The sequence below is a fragment of the Xiphias gladius genome, chromosome 23, assembly GCF_016859285.1.
Source record: "Xiphias gladius isolate SHS-SW01 ecotype Sanya breed wild chromosome 23, ASM1685928v1, whole genome shotgun sequence".
In the NCBI taxonomy this organism is placed as follows: Eukaryota; Metazoa; Chordata; class Actinopteri; order Istiophoriformes; family Xiphiidae; genus Xiphias; species Xiphias gladius.
This window is the reverse complement of record NC_053422.1, coordinates 4,725,911-4,742,225: the sequence shown is the minus strand read 5'-3', so window position 1 is coordinate 4,742,225 and position 16,315 is coordinate 4,725,911. Positions and strand designations below refer to the sequence as shown.

Here is a 16,315-nt window from a genome sequence, read left to right as displayed (position 1 = left end):
GCACCGGCAGACATTTTGAAACTCCATCAGTCTGGCGGCAGTCGGAAATGATTCCCTTCCAGGTCACTGTTATATCCTTGTTCGCTGCTGTTGGCTGGTTCTTGTTTATTTGATCCAGTTTTCGCTCTTATTTATTTGCAGGTTTCGATGGCTGCTTGGCTTATGTGAAGTACAATGGGGAGAACCTGCCATTTACTGGTGAGCACAGCCTTGTCACCTTAACTAAGACCAGCTCATCTGTAAAGATCGGCTGCAGAGGTCCCAACCTATGTGAGAGCAGTCCATGCTGGGACGGCCTGATGTGCGTCAACCAGTGGTACACGTACCAGTGTGTCCCGCCCGGTGACTGTGCTTCTAATCCCTGCCAGAACCATGGCAGCTGTGTGCCAGACTCCCGCTCAGGTTTCACTTGTGTCTGCTCCGAGTTCTACACAGGAAAGACTTGTGAGACCTTGGTGGCCTGTCTGGGTGTCCAGTGTCCTCAGGGTACTGTCTGCAAAACAGCCAACAATGGCGGGTTTGTCTGCAGCCCCACCCCAACTGTGGCGACAATGGTCCTCCCCATTTGGGCGGTGCCTGCTATTGTTGGCAGCTGTGCCACTGTCCTCGCCTTGGTGGTCCTCAGCCTGATCCTGTGCAACCACTGCAAGGACCGCAACAAGACCAAAGTGCCAAAGGAGCCCAAGGAGAAGAAACCCAAGGAAAAGAAGAAGAAGAAAAAGAAGAAGGGTAGCGAGAACGTAGCTTTCGATGACCCAGATAACATCCCGCCATATGGAGATGACATGACGGTACGGAAACAACCAGAAGGGAACCCAAAACCGGACATCATTGAGAGGGAGAATCCATATCTGATCTATGATGAAACAGACATTCCCCACAACATTGAGACTGTCCCGAGTGCTCCCTGCGCCCCCTGCAATGTCCCAGAGGCAGATATTGAGCACTATGACATAGACAATGCCAGCAGTATCGCTCCTTCAGATGCAGACATCATCCAGCATTACAAACAGTTCCGTAGCCACACACCCAAGTTCTCCATCCAGAGACACAGTCCACTGGGCTTTGCCAGACAGTCCCCCTTACCCCTCGGAGCAACAAGCTACACCTACCAGCCTCAGTACACCCAAGCACTGAGGTCCACCCCGCTCAGCCACGCCCACTCAGCCTGCCCCACCCCAAACCCTCTATCCAGACACTCACCAGCACCGTTCACCAAGCCCTCCTCCTTCTACCGAAACACTCCAACCAGAGAGCTCAACCTTGCTCGCCGTGAGGGCAGCCCGCTGGACCTGCACAATGACATGTGCCAGCCGCCACCAATGTTCAATTACGCCACCCGGCTGGGGAGGCGCAGCAAGAGTCCACAGACCATGGCCAGCCATGGCCACACTTCCAGGCCCGGCAGTCGGCTGAAGCAGCCGATCGAGCAGATCCCCCTGGAGACGGGGCCTCCTGTGGGTCTGTCCATTGAGGAAGTGGAGCGGCTGAACACTCCACGCCCACGCAACCCCAGCATCTGCAGCGCTGACCACGGGCGCTCCAGCTCAGAGGAGGACTGCCGCAGGCCACTGTCGAGGGTCCGCAACCCTGCTGATGGAATCCCGGCCCCAGAGTCCTCTTCAGAAAGTGACTCACATGACTCCTTCACCTGCTCGGAGATGGAGTATGACCGGGACAAACCAGTTTCTTACAGCTCCCGGGTTCCGAAGCTCTCACAAGTCAACGAGTCAGACGCTGACGACGAGGACTACAGCGGGAGGCTCAAGCAGAGGCGTTACTCAAGTCGGAGGGCGGAAGGAGGGCCTGGCGTTGCCCAGATGCCCCCTAGTGACCAGCACTACACCCTGCCCCACAAACTGGGCCAGCAAGCTGGGGGCTTCAACTGGGACAATCTCTTGAACTGGGGCCCCGGCTTTGGACATTATGTAGACGTGTTCAAGGACTTAGCCTTGCTTCCTGAGAACGCCGCAGCAAAAGACATTGAAATGAACAGTGGGGATGGTTCGGTGACCATTCTAAACGAAGGAGAAGCTGAGCAATATGTATGAGACTATTTATTATGATGTTGTAGAATATGGTGATGTTCTTCATTCAAAAAAAAGGAAGACTGTATATTTGAAGAAAGCATTGGACTCCATGTTTTTTACATTATTCAAAATAATAAGACGACTTTCAATGCAGTAAGGCAGAAAAATGGCACCTGTAATATGACAGATTTGGTCATTAGCCACCTTGGAATAGTTTTACCAGTCTTGTCTAGATCCAAAGTCAACTGTACAATCGTGCATTCAGGTCTCTGAGGCCTCATTGCAGCATATCCATTGACACCGAATGGCTCAAAAAGAGAAAAAAAGAAATCCATGTCTGAATTCAATTTACTGACTGCAAAGCTCCATTCACATTATCTTGATCAAACCTCTCCTTTCCAAAAACTTCTGTCACATTCACAGCTGAGAGATAAGAGGGTAGATAATATTAACACTCACAGGAAGAGAATTCCAATGGGCCGTAAAGCAAAAGAAAACTCCCGGTCTCTGTCTTTTTAGGGGTCAATTTTTAATTTGCTTGAAAGGAAGCATGTGTGTTTGAACCGACTGCACCTGTAGCTGGCAGGACACAGCCGTCAGTGTGAAAGTAAGTACACCGTTTTGCTTGCACGGTATTGCAGACCCCACCAATGTTTTAATCCCTTTTCACTCTGACTGTCTCTGCCCCGGTGTTTTTTCTCACAGAAGACTGGCTAAATGCTCCAAGAGTGAGGATTAATCAAGTCTCCTGCCTTACAGACATTTGAGGATTTCAGTACGGGGGAGGACTTTTCCTCTTCTGTTTTTCTGGCCTGAGTTCAGTAGGAGAGGAGGTTTTTTCTTTTTTCTGTCACATATGTGCATTGTCTGACAAGCCAAGTGCTTTTCAGGCAACGAGGACGATGATGATGATGTTAATGATGATGATGTATAATGATGATCCTATAAACATGACCCCAACTAAAACACTATGAACTTGTGTACATTTTTTTAATTCATGAGGAATCATGGAGTCATTTGTTGTTGGTGTCCTTGTCCGTTGTTTTGACATGTATGGTTTCTACATTTTTGTACTGTTTATTAACTTAAATTACTTAAGCTGTGTTTTTATGGATATTTTCATATGCTGAAATGTATGTTCTTACTTTCGGGGAAAGTAAGATTGAAGACTTATTTTTTACATTTGTTACATATGTAACATCAGTATTTTCCACTTTTGATAAAACTATAACACGCTGTATGCTTTGTACCTGTAAAAAGCCAATAACAGAATAAAAAAAGTATTTATTTAAGAGCTGCTTTATAAACTTTTTCTTTCCTGCAGGGGCAAGCAACTCATTTAGAAGCATGTAAGCATTGGCAATTTTTAAAAATAGACACCTTCAAATTCAGATTACCTCCTTTCCCAAATCAGTTGGGTGGTAACGTATTTTATATTCAATGCTCACTCTGTGCAGTCTTTAAATAATACTGAGTCTGAACAAAACATTTAAAAAGGCATTTCGGGACCCGAATGAAACTGAGCCACCTTGCTCACAGCCAAGCAAAACATCAAGCGGAGTCTGTGATGCAGGGCCCTATATTGCTTTCAGCAATTATTTACATCTGGCTTATTGAGCAGAACCCCTTTTTTTTTGTCCTAGCTCAGTGATTCGGTATGCAACATGCTTATCTTCTCCGTCATCGAGGGGAGAGAGGCCACGAGAGAAAACGCAGGGAGCCGTGAACCCAGCGAAGAGTGACAGCCCGAATCTGGGTAAATTACTACGAGCTCGCGGAGGGGCTCGGGCCTGCAGAGAGCTCTGTTGACCGAAGCCTCTTTGGGAAGGCTGTACCACGCTGTCGCTGAGATAATAATAACACTCAAAATGATAATGAGAGAGCGAGTGGGTGGTGGGCAGAGTAAATACGAGATGAATTCAAATAAACCTCCCAGCGTCTCCTCTGGTGTGACATGGCAGGGTCTGAAAGATATCAGGCAGAGGCAGCTTCGGCAGCAAACCCCCCACGTCCTCCCTATAGGTGAGCAGGACAAGCTTGTATACACAGAGGGCACATTGTTCTACAGTGTGGTAGGATGTAAAACACTCATGAGGACTGACATGAATCTGTCTTCCTGATTTTCTTGGGGGCAGGATGGTGTTGGGTGGTTCTGTTCCCTTTTTTTCCACAAGTGCTGTTTTTGGATGTTATCCAGGTGGCTGCTGGACTTCATCGAACGGCAGAGGAGCTTATGATGTGTTTAAGGATTCATTGAAATATATGTCCTAAGGGGGAACATTGCATGTTACATTAAAGGACATGGCCCCCTCCCAAAAATACAACAGATATTATTCCCGTCGACTCGAATGGTTGTGATTTCCATAAACAAGTTATTTGCATTTCTAATGACACAATAACACAACAAGGGACACCAGGCCATGATTATGGTTCTCATTTTGGAGAACAATGCAGCACAGTAATTGTGTGTGTGCCTCATAAAATCGTGAAGATGCAAAGATCAGATTGGAACAAAGATTTCCAAGATTGTCATGCCAACGAGTCAGCCATAATGTGTTTTGCAGATCTGCACACTAAACGCATTCATCTTGAATGAAGGTGCGAAAGAGGCGCCGTTCGATTTCCCATGGAGCTCCCACGTGGAGTCATGCCTTTTTTTTTCCTTTTTTTTCCCCACTGAATCCACAAATGTCATGAAAACATAATTCCCATTAAGTTGATTTCCATGTTGACTTAAGAGTTTCCCCAGTATTTATGAAAGGATGTGGCACTGAGCTGCGATTGACTTCCCTGAAACACAGAGTTCCTCCCCAAAAATCCTCCCGAAAGCTTGTTTATAAAGATTGATTGTTCTGAGCCTCAGTCTAATCATACAGCTACAGCGCCTCTCCGAGTTTCACATAAATGACTCATAATTAAAAGCACATTCACTGCTGGAACAAAAATTACATTTCACTCCTACTCTCATTGGTTGGTACTAATAGATATTTGATTTGACTGTGACTGAGACAAATGATCGGGTGAAACATCAAAACAAAGTTATATAAATATTCCATGTGATACAAAAACTGAATCCTGAGTCCTGACTTACTGATCATAGCAGTTGGGGTAGCCTAGCGGTTTAACCCGCTGTCCATGTAATAACAACTTCCCCGGTTTGACTCCTGTCATCCCTCTTCTCTCTCCCCCTCATTTCCGACTGTGCTGTCGAAATCACGACAAAAGTGCTCCGGAAAATCTTCATGGCGTCTCACTTACCCCGACTCGCATGTTTATCAATGAAAAACACCACATGGCCAGAAAAATGGTCTATTCACAGTAGGACTGACTCCTGTAGACCATGCGCTCACTGCAGCAAAAAACAGCAACAACTAATTATCATTTTTAATTACGGATAACTATTCTTTTAATATGCTTTTCTATTAATTGTTAATATATTTGAAAAGTCATAATAAATTTCTTCAAACTTCTTGTTTTGTCTGACTAACAGTACAAAAACCCAAAGAACACTCAATATAAAATGACATTAAACTGATAAAACTCCACATTAAAAAAGCACAGGTCGATAAGTGTTTGACATTTTTGCTTGATAAATAAATTATTTATTGACTGTGCTTGACGGTTCAGTTTTCTAAATCTTTGGAAACAGAGACTGACAAAACAATCTCAACTCTAGGTCCACTAACTCACTTGTTCTGGAGCTTTTTAACTGCATTACATAGCTTTTATCAGCAGACTGGGTTTGCTCAGTCGTCACAGGACTGTGTATGTTTAAACTTCTCGTGATTCTGAGCACATCTGGCACCTCTCACCCATGACGACTTAGAAGTTGGGGTAAACATTGTAAATAGACTGATTCGGTTAAAACTCCAGAACTTGAGATGGTTCAGTCAACTATTTGACTACCAAAACGGATCGTTCTGTCTTGTCATTGTCATGTTCTGTGGGTGGTAAAATGTATAAACCCAACACCAGAATTTAATTTTCTTCTTTCATCTTTAAGGGATACTTAAGCGACTGAGTACTGCACTTAGGCTGTACAGGACTTACGATTAACAGATTTAATAAAGAATGGTCAGAATCAATGAGATATCCTGACTTTCAGTCCCTACTATGAGTCAAGCTCAAAAACGTTGGGCCCTCCATTTCCCACAAGGCAACTCAATAGACCCTCTCTGCCTGTTAAGTGCCCGACTCCAGTCTTACCGACTCCATACCCCCATGCACGTTTTCAGTAAGAAATGAAAGATGACTAAAGGTAACCCTGAGGACACGATCAGAGTTATTTCATTCAACCATTCTGACACTTTAGAAATCTCCTCCAGAGTCACAGAAGACGGAACTGTTTTCCGAGCCTGAGTTGTAGTCTTGATGATGAGTAAACCGATCTATATGTGTAAAACTGGTGACGTAGCCCTTTGCGAACGACTCAAAGGAAATCATTTAGCTTCCAAAGTTTACTACCACTGTCGTTGTGGACCTTAGCTTTTCAGCGAAGCCTTAATCAAGGTCACAGTCAACATCTCTACATGCAGATGCTCCTCGGCACTTTGCCACGCACTGAAACATATGCATATACCCTTCATTAAAAGCCAGATGTCCCCACCAAACGGCCTTTGTCACGTTTACAGATGTTAGGGTTACAGTATTCACACCTCCTGCCCCTGTAGAGTAAACCCGCGCCCCCCAGCTCCCGCCAGACCCCGCGACATGCCTCCCCTCATTAGCAGAGTCTTCATACAGGATGTCTCTGCAGATTGATGGACAAATCAGCGGTTCATCCTCTTCAGGGTTTACATGTGAAAGAACATTATCGCTCCACAAATTACTGCCTGATCCCAGGGACACTCTCAGTTTCACATCTGCATCAAAGCTGCGAGGCTCGTCTTCCGTACGTGTTCTTCAATGCCGTGTGTGCTGCAGCCAGCCGATGCCTTTCAACACACATGAAAGCTTCAACGAGGAGTCAGGGCTGTAGGGAAATGAAAGGGAAAGATGTGTGTGTTTGTGCGTGCGTGTCTGTGTGTGTGTTTGTGTGAGGAAGACGATGACTGTCCCATCGTTGGAGCAGCGCCTTTCTTCCTCTATGACAGTAAAACGCTGTGGTTTCACTACAGCACTGAGGGGCTTGGATTATCTGAGGCTCCGGTCGCCACCAGTTTGAGAAAATTTATAGCAGTGTGTGACGGATGCTAAACAGGCAGCATCGTCATCATGAGAGCCCTGGCTCGAGTGTCACTGCGCTGTCAGGGAGCCGCTCTGTCAGGCTCCGCAGGGGCAACACATCTGTTTCTGATCCCCTGTGTGACATTCTGCTGCTTCAGCAATTTCTGACTCTTGTTTTGTTTCCTAATTTGGGGAGATGCTGCTGACTTGAGTGCCAGTTAACTCACTGTGTGTTCGGCAACAGGCAGCTTTTTCGCTCCATTGGGAAAAGAGTGGTTTCTCCCAGCTGGTCCCACCAGTTTCTTTTGCTTTGACAAGGCAGATGTTATTATTGTTTACAGTGACTTTGGTTAAAATAAACACAGCGGGATGACTTTGGTGACCAACACACACCGTTTGCAGAAGTTTACCCTCTAGGTAGATTGCACCAGGCAGGATCAGCTTTAACTTTGGATGAAACCATGTTTTAACTTGCACTTTTGTCGCACCAAAGATTTAAACCCATTTTAAACCAATTAGGCTTCGCTTCAAGTCTTTAGTCCTAAACCTAGAAAACAGATGAGGAGGTTTAACTTCAAAAGTGGATTCACTGTTTGAGATGGAAAAAAACCAAGAGCTTCCCACCAAAATAAGGGAAAGGAGAAAAAAAAACGTTAAGATTTATGATGAGCTTGACAGTTCATTCTCTCTTTTGGAAACATCTCAACTCAAGGGCCACTTATCCGCATGTTCATTAGGTCATTTAGTTTTAGTTTTTTTTTCTTTTTACCACATCCCACAGTGCTTATCAGCACATTAAGCTCGCTCAGTTGCCATGAAAATGTAGATGTCGAAAACGTTCCATAAGTGATGAAAGTTCAAACGTCATGAGAAAACGAAACCTTTAAATGGAGCGTCCACATTTCTATGATAACGGAGGCAACTCAGACTGTGTGACGCGGTTAAAAGTTCCACAGCAAGGTGGCTCACGAGTTCAGATTGTTTTGTCAAAAGTTTCAGATAATTCTGAGATGTACATAAAAGATTCACTCTTACAACTATTAAATATGGCACAGCTATGTTTTCATAATCTAACTCAATTTTATTATGCAACACAAATTGGGATTAAAATTTATATCTGGTTTAATAATATTAAACTCCACCGGCTAAATTGTAAACAGCGCCAGTCGTATTTTGAATTCATCACTGTTAGTGAAACCTACCCTGTCATTATCACATCAGATTCGTTCTCGTCTGACTGTTCCCACAGTCACTCTGCTCGCTATTCCTCACCAGCTATTCCTCACCTGGCCACCAGTTGTCCTCAGTGCGTTTCCATCCCGAACACATCACCTGACAAGCCACCTGTCCCCACACCTGCTTCCCATGAGTCATCAGCCCCTGTATATGTACTCCCCAGCCACCATTCACTCATTGGCCTGGTTGTCTGTGCTGCTTTTTTGCTCCGAAATTTCCAGACCTGTTTTCTCGACGATTTCTGGCATTTAATGGACGACTAAGTAAACTGTTTTTGCTCCACAGCCGCTGCCTCATGACTCTTGCTCTTCACTCGTGCCGGTTTTTTCTGTACTTCACACAAAGTCCCATGTGACCACCTGCGGAAGTGTCCTTGAAAAAGACACAGAAACCTTGGCTCGATCTTCGTGTCTTCGTTCCCCCGCAGTTGCAAACTTAACGTGTGCATAAACGCAGGTGCTGGGGGCTGTCCAAGCCCACAGTGCATCGTGTCCGCAGTGAGCTCTGAGGACGCTGTCTGCGGAGTCTGCTGTAAACTCCACCAGACCGGTTTAAATTGGACACAATTGTACCATATTTATTCATTTATTTATTATTTCAGTGATTCGAAACTGTTCAGGAAAAAATGGTCTGAGATGCATTACAGGATCAAGATTTCAGCATTTGTCGAATTGTCCCAGTCATTTCTGTTGTTTAATCCTTTCAGCGTGTGGTTTTTGTCTGTTCGGCAAAGCGCTGTGTCATTTTGTTTTGAGAAATCAAGATTATTATTATATCCTCGGACGCGACTGAGCTCTTGTGCCCTGTTCTGCCTCAGCGTTTTTTTTTTTCCTCTTGCAGCCGCGCACTCTTGCAGACTCGACATAACGATGTGACACGTCACATAACAGACTGCACGGCCAGGTCCGTGAGTTTCCATTTCAAAGTTGCAAAACGTGTGGCTGCAGCCACGCTTTAATCAGGCTCGAGTTCAGTCGGACCACAGCTCCGGCTAACAGTTGATGTGAGGGGTCTGCTGCGAATCCCTCACGTACTGTGGCTTACAGATAAAAGCGCAGCATAAAATGATGATCGACAAGCAAATCGCACAGGCAGGGCCCAAACCTCAAGACCAGAATATAACATAACAGCACACACACAGAAGTCTCCATGTGGCCAAATATGCCTGGTGTGGGTGGACCGGCTATCTAAATGTTTACTGTTCCTCCGGCCACTGCTTCGTCCTAACACCCTTTGAAGGCCTCAGCTGCACTTTAATGGAGAGCATAAAAGGGTGAAATGTTTTTTTTTTGTTTGTTTTTCTTTCTTTTTTTTTTTTTTAAATATATAAGACTCAGTGTGAAAATTACGAGGGTAGCAGTTACGTCCTAAGCTTTCAGCTGCATGATTATGATTTGAAATCCTGATTTCAGTGATCGTGATTAGTTAGATCGGTCTTTGATTGAGGACACAGATAATTCATTGCACTTCTGCAACTAAAATCAACATCCCGATTATTTTTGACAGAAAATGAAACCGATTGCTTCAATTTAACAATTTCATAACATTAGTGCCATAATATCCTCCGCTACTAACTGTCCCTCTCTACCGCCAAGGTAAGCTGTGTGTTCTACCTCGCATATGGCACATTTCCTGTGGAGTTTTGAGGCTTACGGAGGAGTTGTGAGTGTGCCACAGGTTTGGTCAGGACAGTAGCGTCTTTTATTGTGCTGAGTAAGGGAGAAGATTACCGAGAGCCGAAAACAATGCTGGTTCTGCTGCCAAGATCTTGCTTCGGCAAAATAAACATGCGTGACGAAGTGAGCGAGGGTTGCTGTTGTTCAGCCCAAACCACAATCAGAAACCATCACCAGAAGACGGGGGGGGGGTTGTTTTTTGTTTTGTGTAGCAATGTGGTGCAGGGATACCTCACCTCAAATTTAGATAATATCCAAACAGTTCAACTGCCATGTCACTCACACTGTAAATAGGGATTTGTAGTCCTGTTGCACATAACGGCTCGTGTATTTGTGTTTTATGCTTTTATGCATCAGGCTACAAGGAGAATTTCCCCGCAGGGATGTTAAAGATGAACTGAAATTGAGAGGATCAGAGCGCACAAGCAAGCGGGAGCCGCGAGCAGGGACTCAGCTTTTTGTTAGGGTACCCAGTGGAGCCTCCGCTGTAAACAAACAACTTTCATTGTTTCCCACCAAACCGCGCTATGTGAGTCCTTCAGGCCGAGCAAATCTTCTGAATGCATGTCATACCTGATGAAACCTTTGCAAAATACGCACTGTGTAACAGTATTTTGCAACAGTGGACAACGGTACTGCAACAAAAAAATCCCCAGAGGTCCAAGCATTTTTTTCCCACTGACACATCTGAAGAACAGTTGACAGGACACTTACAACAGCAAAAAATGTTAATTATTACAGTCTGTGTTATGAATGTAAGCCATGCTAGCAGTGTAGCTCCAGGGACATCAGTGTCAGTCAGTCAGTCACACATTACATATATTGCCATGAAATCTGGTTCAGTTATCCAAGGTCCTTAGATAGATGGGTCTTAAAGACTTTGGGGTTTCCTTGGACTTTTCTTCTAGCGTCACCGTGACGTTGACATTTGCGGTTTTTCAGTGAAATGTCATGACAACCAAAGGATGGACTGCCACGAAATTTGGTTCAGATGTTCATGTTTCTTGTCGGGATGGCTCATAACAACTTTGGTGATCCTCTGCCTTTCGTCATTTAGTCATTAGTCATTTAGCGCCACCATCAGGTCAAAATTTGACTTTGTCTAATACTTTGGTTTGTGACCAAATACCTGCAAAGTTTATAAAATGCGTAGCGCTAATTCGCAAGTGTTAGCATGCTAACATGCTAAAGTACGATGGTGAATGTGGTAAACATTATATCTGCTAAACTTTAGCATTACCTTGTGAGCTTGTTAGCATGCTGAGACATTAGCATTTAGCTCACACTGGACTTGTCTTGTGAAACCATTGAGGTTTAATATTTACTCAGAGCAGAGTTAAACTGATTTTATATAGATGTAGTTCACATACAAATAACACAGAGACACATTCAGCAGAATTTGGTGGTCAGAAATTCCACAAAGGGCCGGCAAGATGAACATAAGAGGTTAGGACGAGAGTTAAAACAAAATTAAGCATTATTCAAATCAAACACTCCGAGAAGGAAAAATCACTCTTTTGATTGAACAGCTCGTGGATGTGTAACCTGTGGTAAGGGTCCACAAGTAGACATTTTGGTTGTATTATGGCGTCACAAGCAAATACCTTTTAAATACCATGATGATAAACGGTCACAACGGAAGGACCTGTTTGCCTGAAAGGTCAACCAGGAAATCAAGGTGAAATCAACTCGAATGCCTTGTCCCTTGATTTTCTAGTTCCAACTGAGATAGACGAGAGAAGCAAATAAACAGTCCAAAGGAAAAGTCCACATCTCCCTGAGGAAACCAAACAGCGCTGCGTGTGTACTCACTGTTGAGCACACTTCGTCTATTTCCAATTATTTTACAGCCTGGGCACGACGGCTCGCACTAATGTGATGGTGATGTCGTCCTAGCGACAGCATATTGTGAACCACAGAAACAGCTGCTCGACGTTGTACCTCACTACCAGATATTTCTCGGCAGCCGGCTATTGTGATGTTTATGAAACGATGAGTGTTTCTGCCTGCGTGCTGGTACGAGATTGTGAACGTGCACGAAGCACAGACATAAACTCCCACACTTACAGGTGTGTATACATGGAGTACAGTAAACGGCTCACATGCTGTACACAAATACAGCTGTAACTGCTCCTTTTGACCTCTCTGTTGCTTCTCTAGTGCCGGTTTCCAGGCTGTAACCCTGGATGGTTATTAGTTGTGATGCCTGTAGGAAATGGCAACGGCTAAAAGTCACAATCCACAACACAAGCATGGATAATCTGTTTCCTAAATTTAAAATTGGCTGCGCTGGGTGGCTTGGGAGTTGGCAGTGCTTCGATGGAGCTGTGCCCGTTATTATGCCACAGAACTATGCGGATTGAATTTATCTGCACCACCAAACTGGAATTCCAGAAAGAAATGCCGCAACATGTGAAAGGACGACTCATTAAAACCATTAACACACTATGGGCGTCTCATTGACACATGACAGCCCTTTAGCCACAATCCGACAACAGGTTCCCAGTTTTGCTAACACCTGGTAGAATTTCGTAGTTGAGTAGTTGGCAATAGCCTCCACTTCACCGTCTTTCACCCTCCTGACAGTCTCGAATGTATACGCAGTGGGAAACAAAAGTCACATACAAACAAATGGCACATTTTAGGTATGGAGGAATGCGAAAACACTTGGCAGCTGATAGGAGCACATTAATTTTCCCCCCAAAAAAGAGAGAAAAAACTGTCATTGCCTCATTGTCCCTTCTTTGCTCATTGGCTACTTCAGTCGTCTTGTTCCCTTTGGATTTTCCCATGCCCTGCTATCTTTTCTCAAGTCTTAATCTTTTCATTCTGTCAGGCCGGCTCTCGGCAGCCTCCGCACTGTTTCCAAAGGTCTGGGCTTCATGGTAATTGTCTCTCAATGGCATGGTTACCTCCCACCTACATAATGCACCTTGTTTCCTCAGCTCAGTCTGGGCTGCACCGTTTTGGCTCATTCAAATTCAGGAGGGAGAAGGACTGTAAAAGCAATGCCTCGGGGTAAGGCAATGCGAAGCGAAGCTACAATCAAACAGAAAAAAGAAAAAAAAAAGATTTGCTTCCCTGTTTTTGGAGGAAAATTTCTGTGGGTGGGCTGACCAGTGGGACATTTTGAGGGATGAGTTGCATGTGACTGCTGTTGTGTTAGACAAAACTTCATTTCTCAACTGCAAGTGCTCCACGCTAGCATTTATCACGCAGTTCATCATGTCACGCAGCAGCGCTACTGAATCATACACGTTATTTCTGAATTAGCTTCGCTCTCAATTCAAGTGCTTCTGCAGCATCTGTCAGCAGTTTGATCTACAGTTCTCAGATTCGATGAAAAGGCAAAAAGAGGTTAAGGTTATGAAAATCATAGTTATGACATGAATGCCGAGCCCCTCTCATGGGTTAAGCGGGAGTGCTTTCGTGAAAGGCACACATAAATTGCGCTAATTGTGTCCACGTAGACCCCAAATTGGCTGTTTTTCTTTCACAGAAGAGATCTCAACCACTCAGGACCAAGACGACAGCCATGCACCATTAACATCTATTCAAGTTCACAGGCTTTGATCCTCCCTGAGAGGGAGAGCAATGAGGGAACACGGGGAGAAAAATAAGGAGAAAAAGAATCATCAACAATTCAAATGCACCCAATTATTGGACCATAAATAAAAGTCTAATTAGCATGAATTGCTTCCACATTGTTGCTATTTTTATATCATTTCTTCTTCTCATTTTGTGGATTTTTTTTGGTGTGTTGTGTGTACAGGCTTCGGCATGCTCTGTGAGTTATGAGTCAGGAGATGCTTAATTTCATAGTGAAATTGCTTTGCTAATTAAAACTAGTGCATAAATATTTGCTTTTTGCAGAGGATCCACATTTATTTTTATTTGGAAACACAAAAATCCATTTTATGTTATCTCAGAAACGAGCTTATCCTGAATTCATCACAGCATCATTTTGATCCATATCACAAAACTGTCAATTGCAGCAACTGTGACATTTCAAACTAATGACCTCTGATGTTACAGTCATCAACGTCAGCAATTATTTAGCCATGAAATGTTTCTTTTGTCTTGTAGCTGCCAATCAAATTAAAGCTGGATTGATTTTGCTTCATCCAAATTTAGGAACAGGGGGAGGGAAAGTGCTGTAGCACTGTGGCCAGACTTAGTTTTACACGTCGGCCCGAAAGGTTTTCATTTCCAGCCGTCCTGCGTGATGGTGCTCATAAAGGGCAGACTGTCTGCTCTGTCTGGTTTGGGTTATGAAGTCACTTTTGAATACAGAAACAAGAAGTCTAGGATCAGGTTGGATCACGGTTCTTTCCCAGCGTCTTCTGAAACATTGTTTTTGATCAGACAAACCAGGATCTCCAGAAATTGAAACAATATCTCAGCACTGCTTTCCCCCCTTAACCCTTAATGGACACTTAGACTGCATCGATCTATCCTTTTGTCTAAGAATTCAGTGAAATGACTGCCGGCATTCACACCTGCACCAACTGGTTACGCTTTCATTTCCCTGACCAGTAAACCATGATTATAATGAGGTTTAAAGATGACGTTCCCACGCAACATGAAATCTAGCTTTTTCTTCTTGGCCGCCTCAGGGTTAAAAACCTCCGCACCCAGTGATACTCCACTGTCTTTTCCCACACACTTTCAACACGTCAGGCCAGAGGTTCAGCCTGCCATTTGACTTTGAGACATCTTTGTTCTCTTGTGGTTTTTAGTTTAGCTTTTATTACATACTCCGATTCATCTAATTCCAATTTATAATTGCCAGTCTCAGGCGTAGAAGGTTACAATAATAAGCCATAACTTCTCTCGGGTCTGAATGTTTTCCTTGGTCACTGTTGATGTCATTCGGACATTAAAATGCCAAAAAAAATGACTTAATTGTAATTTCCGTCCAAGTTGCAGAGGGGAAGCGTACTGATTTCCAATAGGTGTCCTTATAGATTAGTGAATGGGATTGTTTTGGGTGGTGCAGGTTGTGTGGTTAGGTTGGCTTGGTTTTGTCTCGCACTGATGTCCAGAGGACCTGCTCTTGCATTGATGGACAAGAAAAAGAAAAATATGATGAAAAAAAAAGATTTTTTTATAACTTGTCTAAAAGAGTCAAAACCAGTTTGACTCTACACTGTATAAACTTTATGTACAGTGCTTTGGCCTTGTTTTTTCTATGAAGTAAACCAAAGACTCTGTTTCAGTTAAAATACAATACAAAAATGCAAATGGAAACCAGGTTTGAACATTTTACTCTTGGATTTAAAGTATTACTGTTTTGGATTATTGAAAATTACAACACTCCTTTAAAATGCAACAAAAATCAGACTGTAATAACAATGTAGACACAAAACATTTTCGCTGGTGTTTAACTATTGGTCATTTTTTTATACTCAAGAGCAACGGCAGACTTTAAAGCTGCGCTAATCAATATTTTTGTATTAACAATATTTCAAATGACTAGGTGCAATGTGAAAGGTGCTTGCTGTGATAAACCGACACAGAATTAGCACTCAACTGGCAGCTTCCATCAGCTCCACAGGCACTTTTAGCTGATTGTTTTGATTTTATGGTCCAGTTTTTACTGTTTTTGCTTTAATCTTGCCATTTTCTTTAGCATCATTTCCAGACGAAGCTTCTGATAAATCAAAATTTACACTACTACCTGTCCAGCACTCACCGGCAAACATCAAAGTTAGCGTCTAGCTGGTGAATATAGTGGATCATTTAGCAGCTACAACACCCACGTAGCCAGAAAACTGATTACTGCCGTTTTGAAGGAATAGTTCGACTATTCCAAACCCTTGAACTTCATGGTTTGTCTTGGAAAAAGATGGCAGAAAGTTGTCTTTGTCCGCCTCCTGAGGCTGAAATCAGTGCTAGTGGGAGTTTGTGTGGAGGTCAATTGTGTCTTTTTTCTAGGACACTGAATCCAGACCACCTCTCCATGTTGATCAATCAAAGAAAACCAAACATTGCTCTCCCTTCTCATCAGCTTCCATGAAGTCATGCATAAAGGGGAAAAAGATTCTCCGCTCTCTGCAGATGCTGAAGTTCACCCTGCTTTTCAAAAAGCTCCTATCATGGCTGACCCGCCACTGAACCGCTACGCTCTCTCGTAGTCACTGCCAATGTAAGCAGATGCCTCTTCAGGCTTCGCTTTTAGTCTCTTATTTATGCATGGGATGATAA

At 43.8% G+C, this 16,315-nt stretch overlaps 1 protein-coding gene across 1 annotated transcript in view; it reads left to right on the top strand.

Annotated features, from left to right (window-relative positions):
- Window positions 1-3,286, top strand: part of LOC120785677 (protocadherin Fat 4) — a 102,413-nt gene extending 99,127 nt beyond the window's left edge. The window contains exon 18 of the mRNA XM_040120552.1: window positions 142-3,286. Within this exon, the coding sequence (XP_039976486.1) occupies window positions 142-2,051 (1,910 nt within the window). The 3' untranslated portion in view covers window positions 2,052-3,286. The remainder of the gene's footprint in view (window positions 1-141) is intronic.
- The last annotated feature ends 13,029 nt before the right edge of the window (window positions 3,287-16,315 follow it).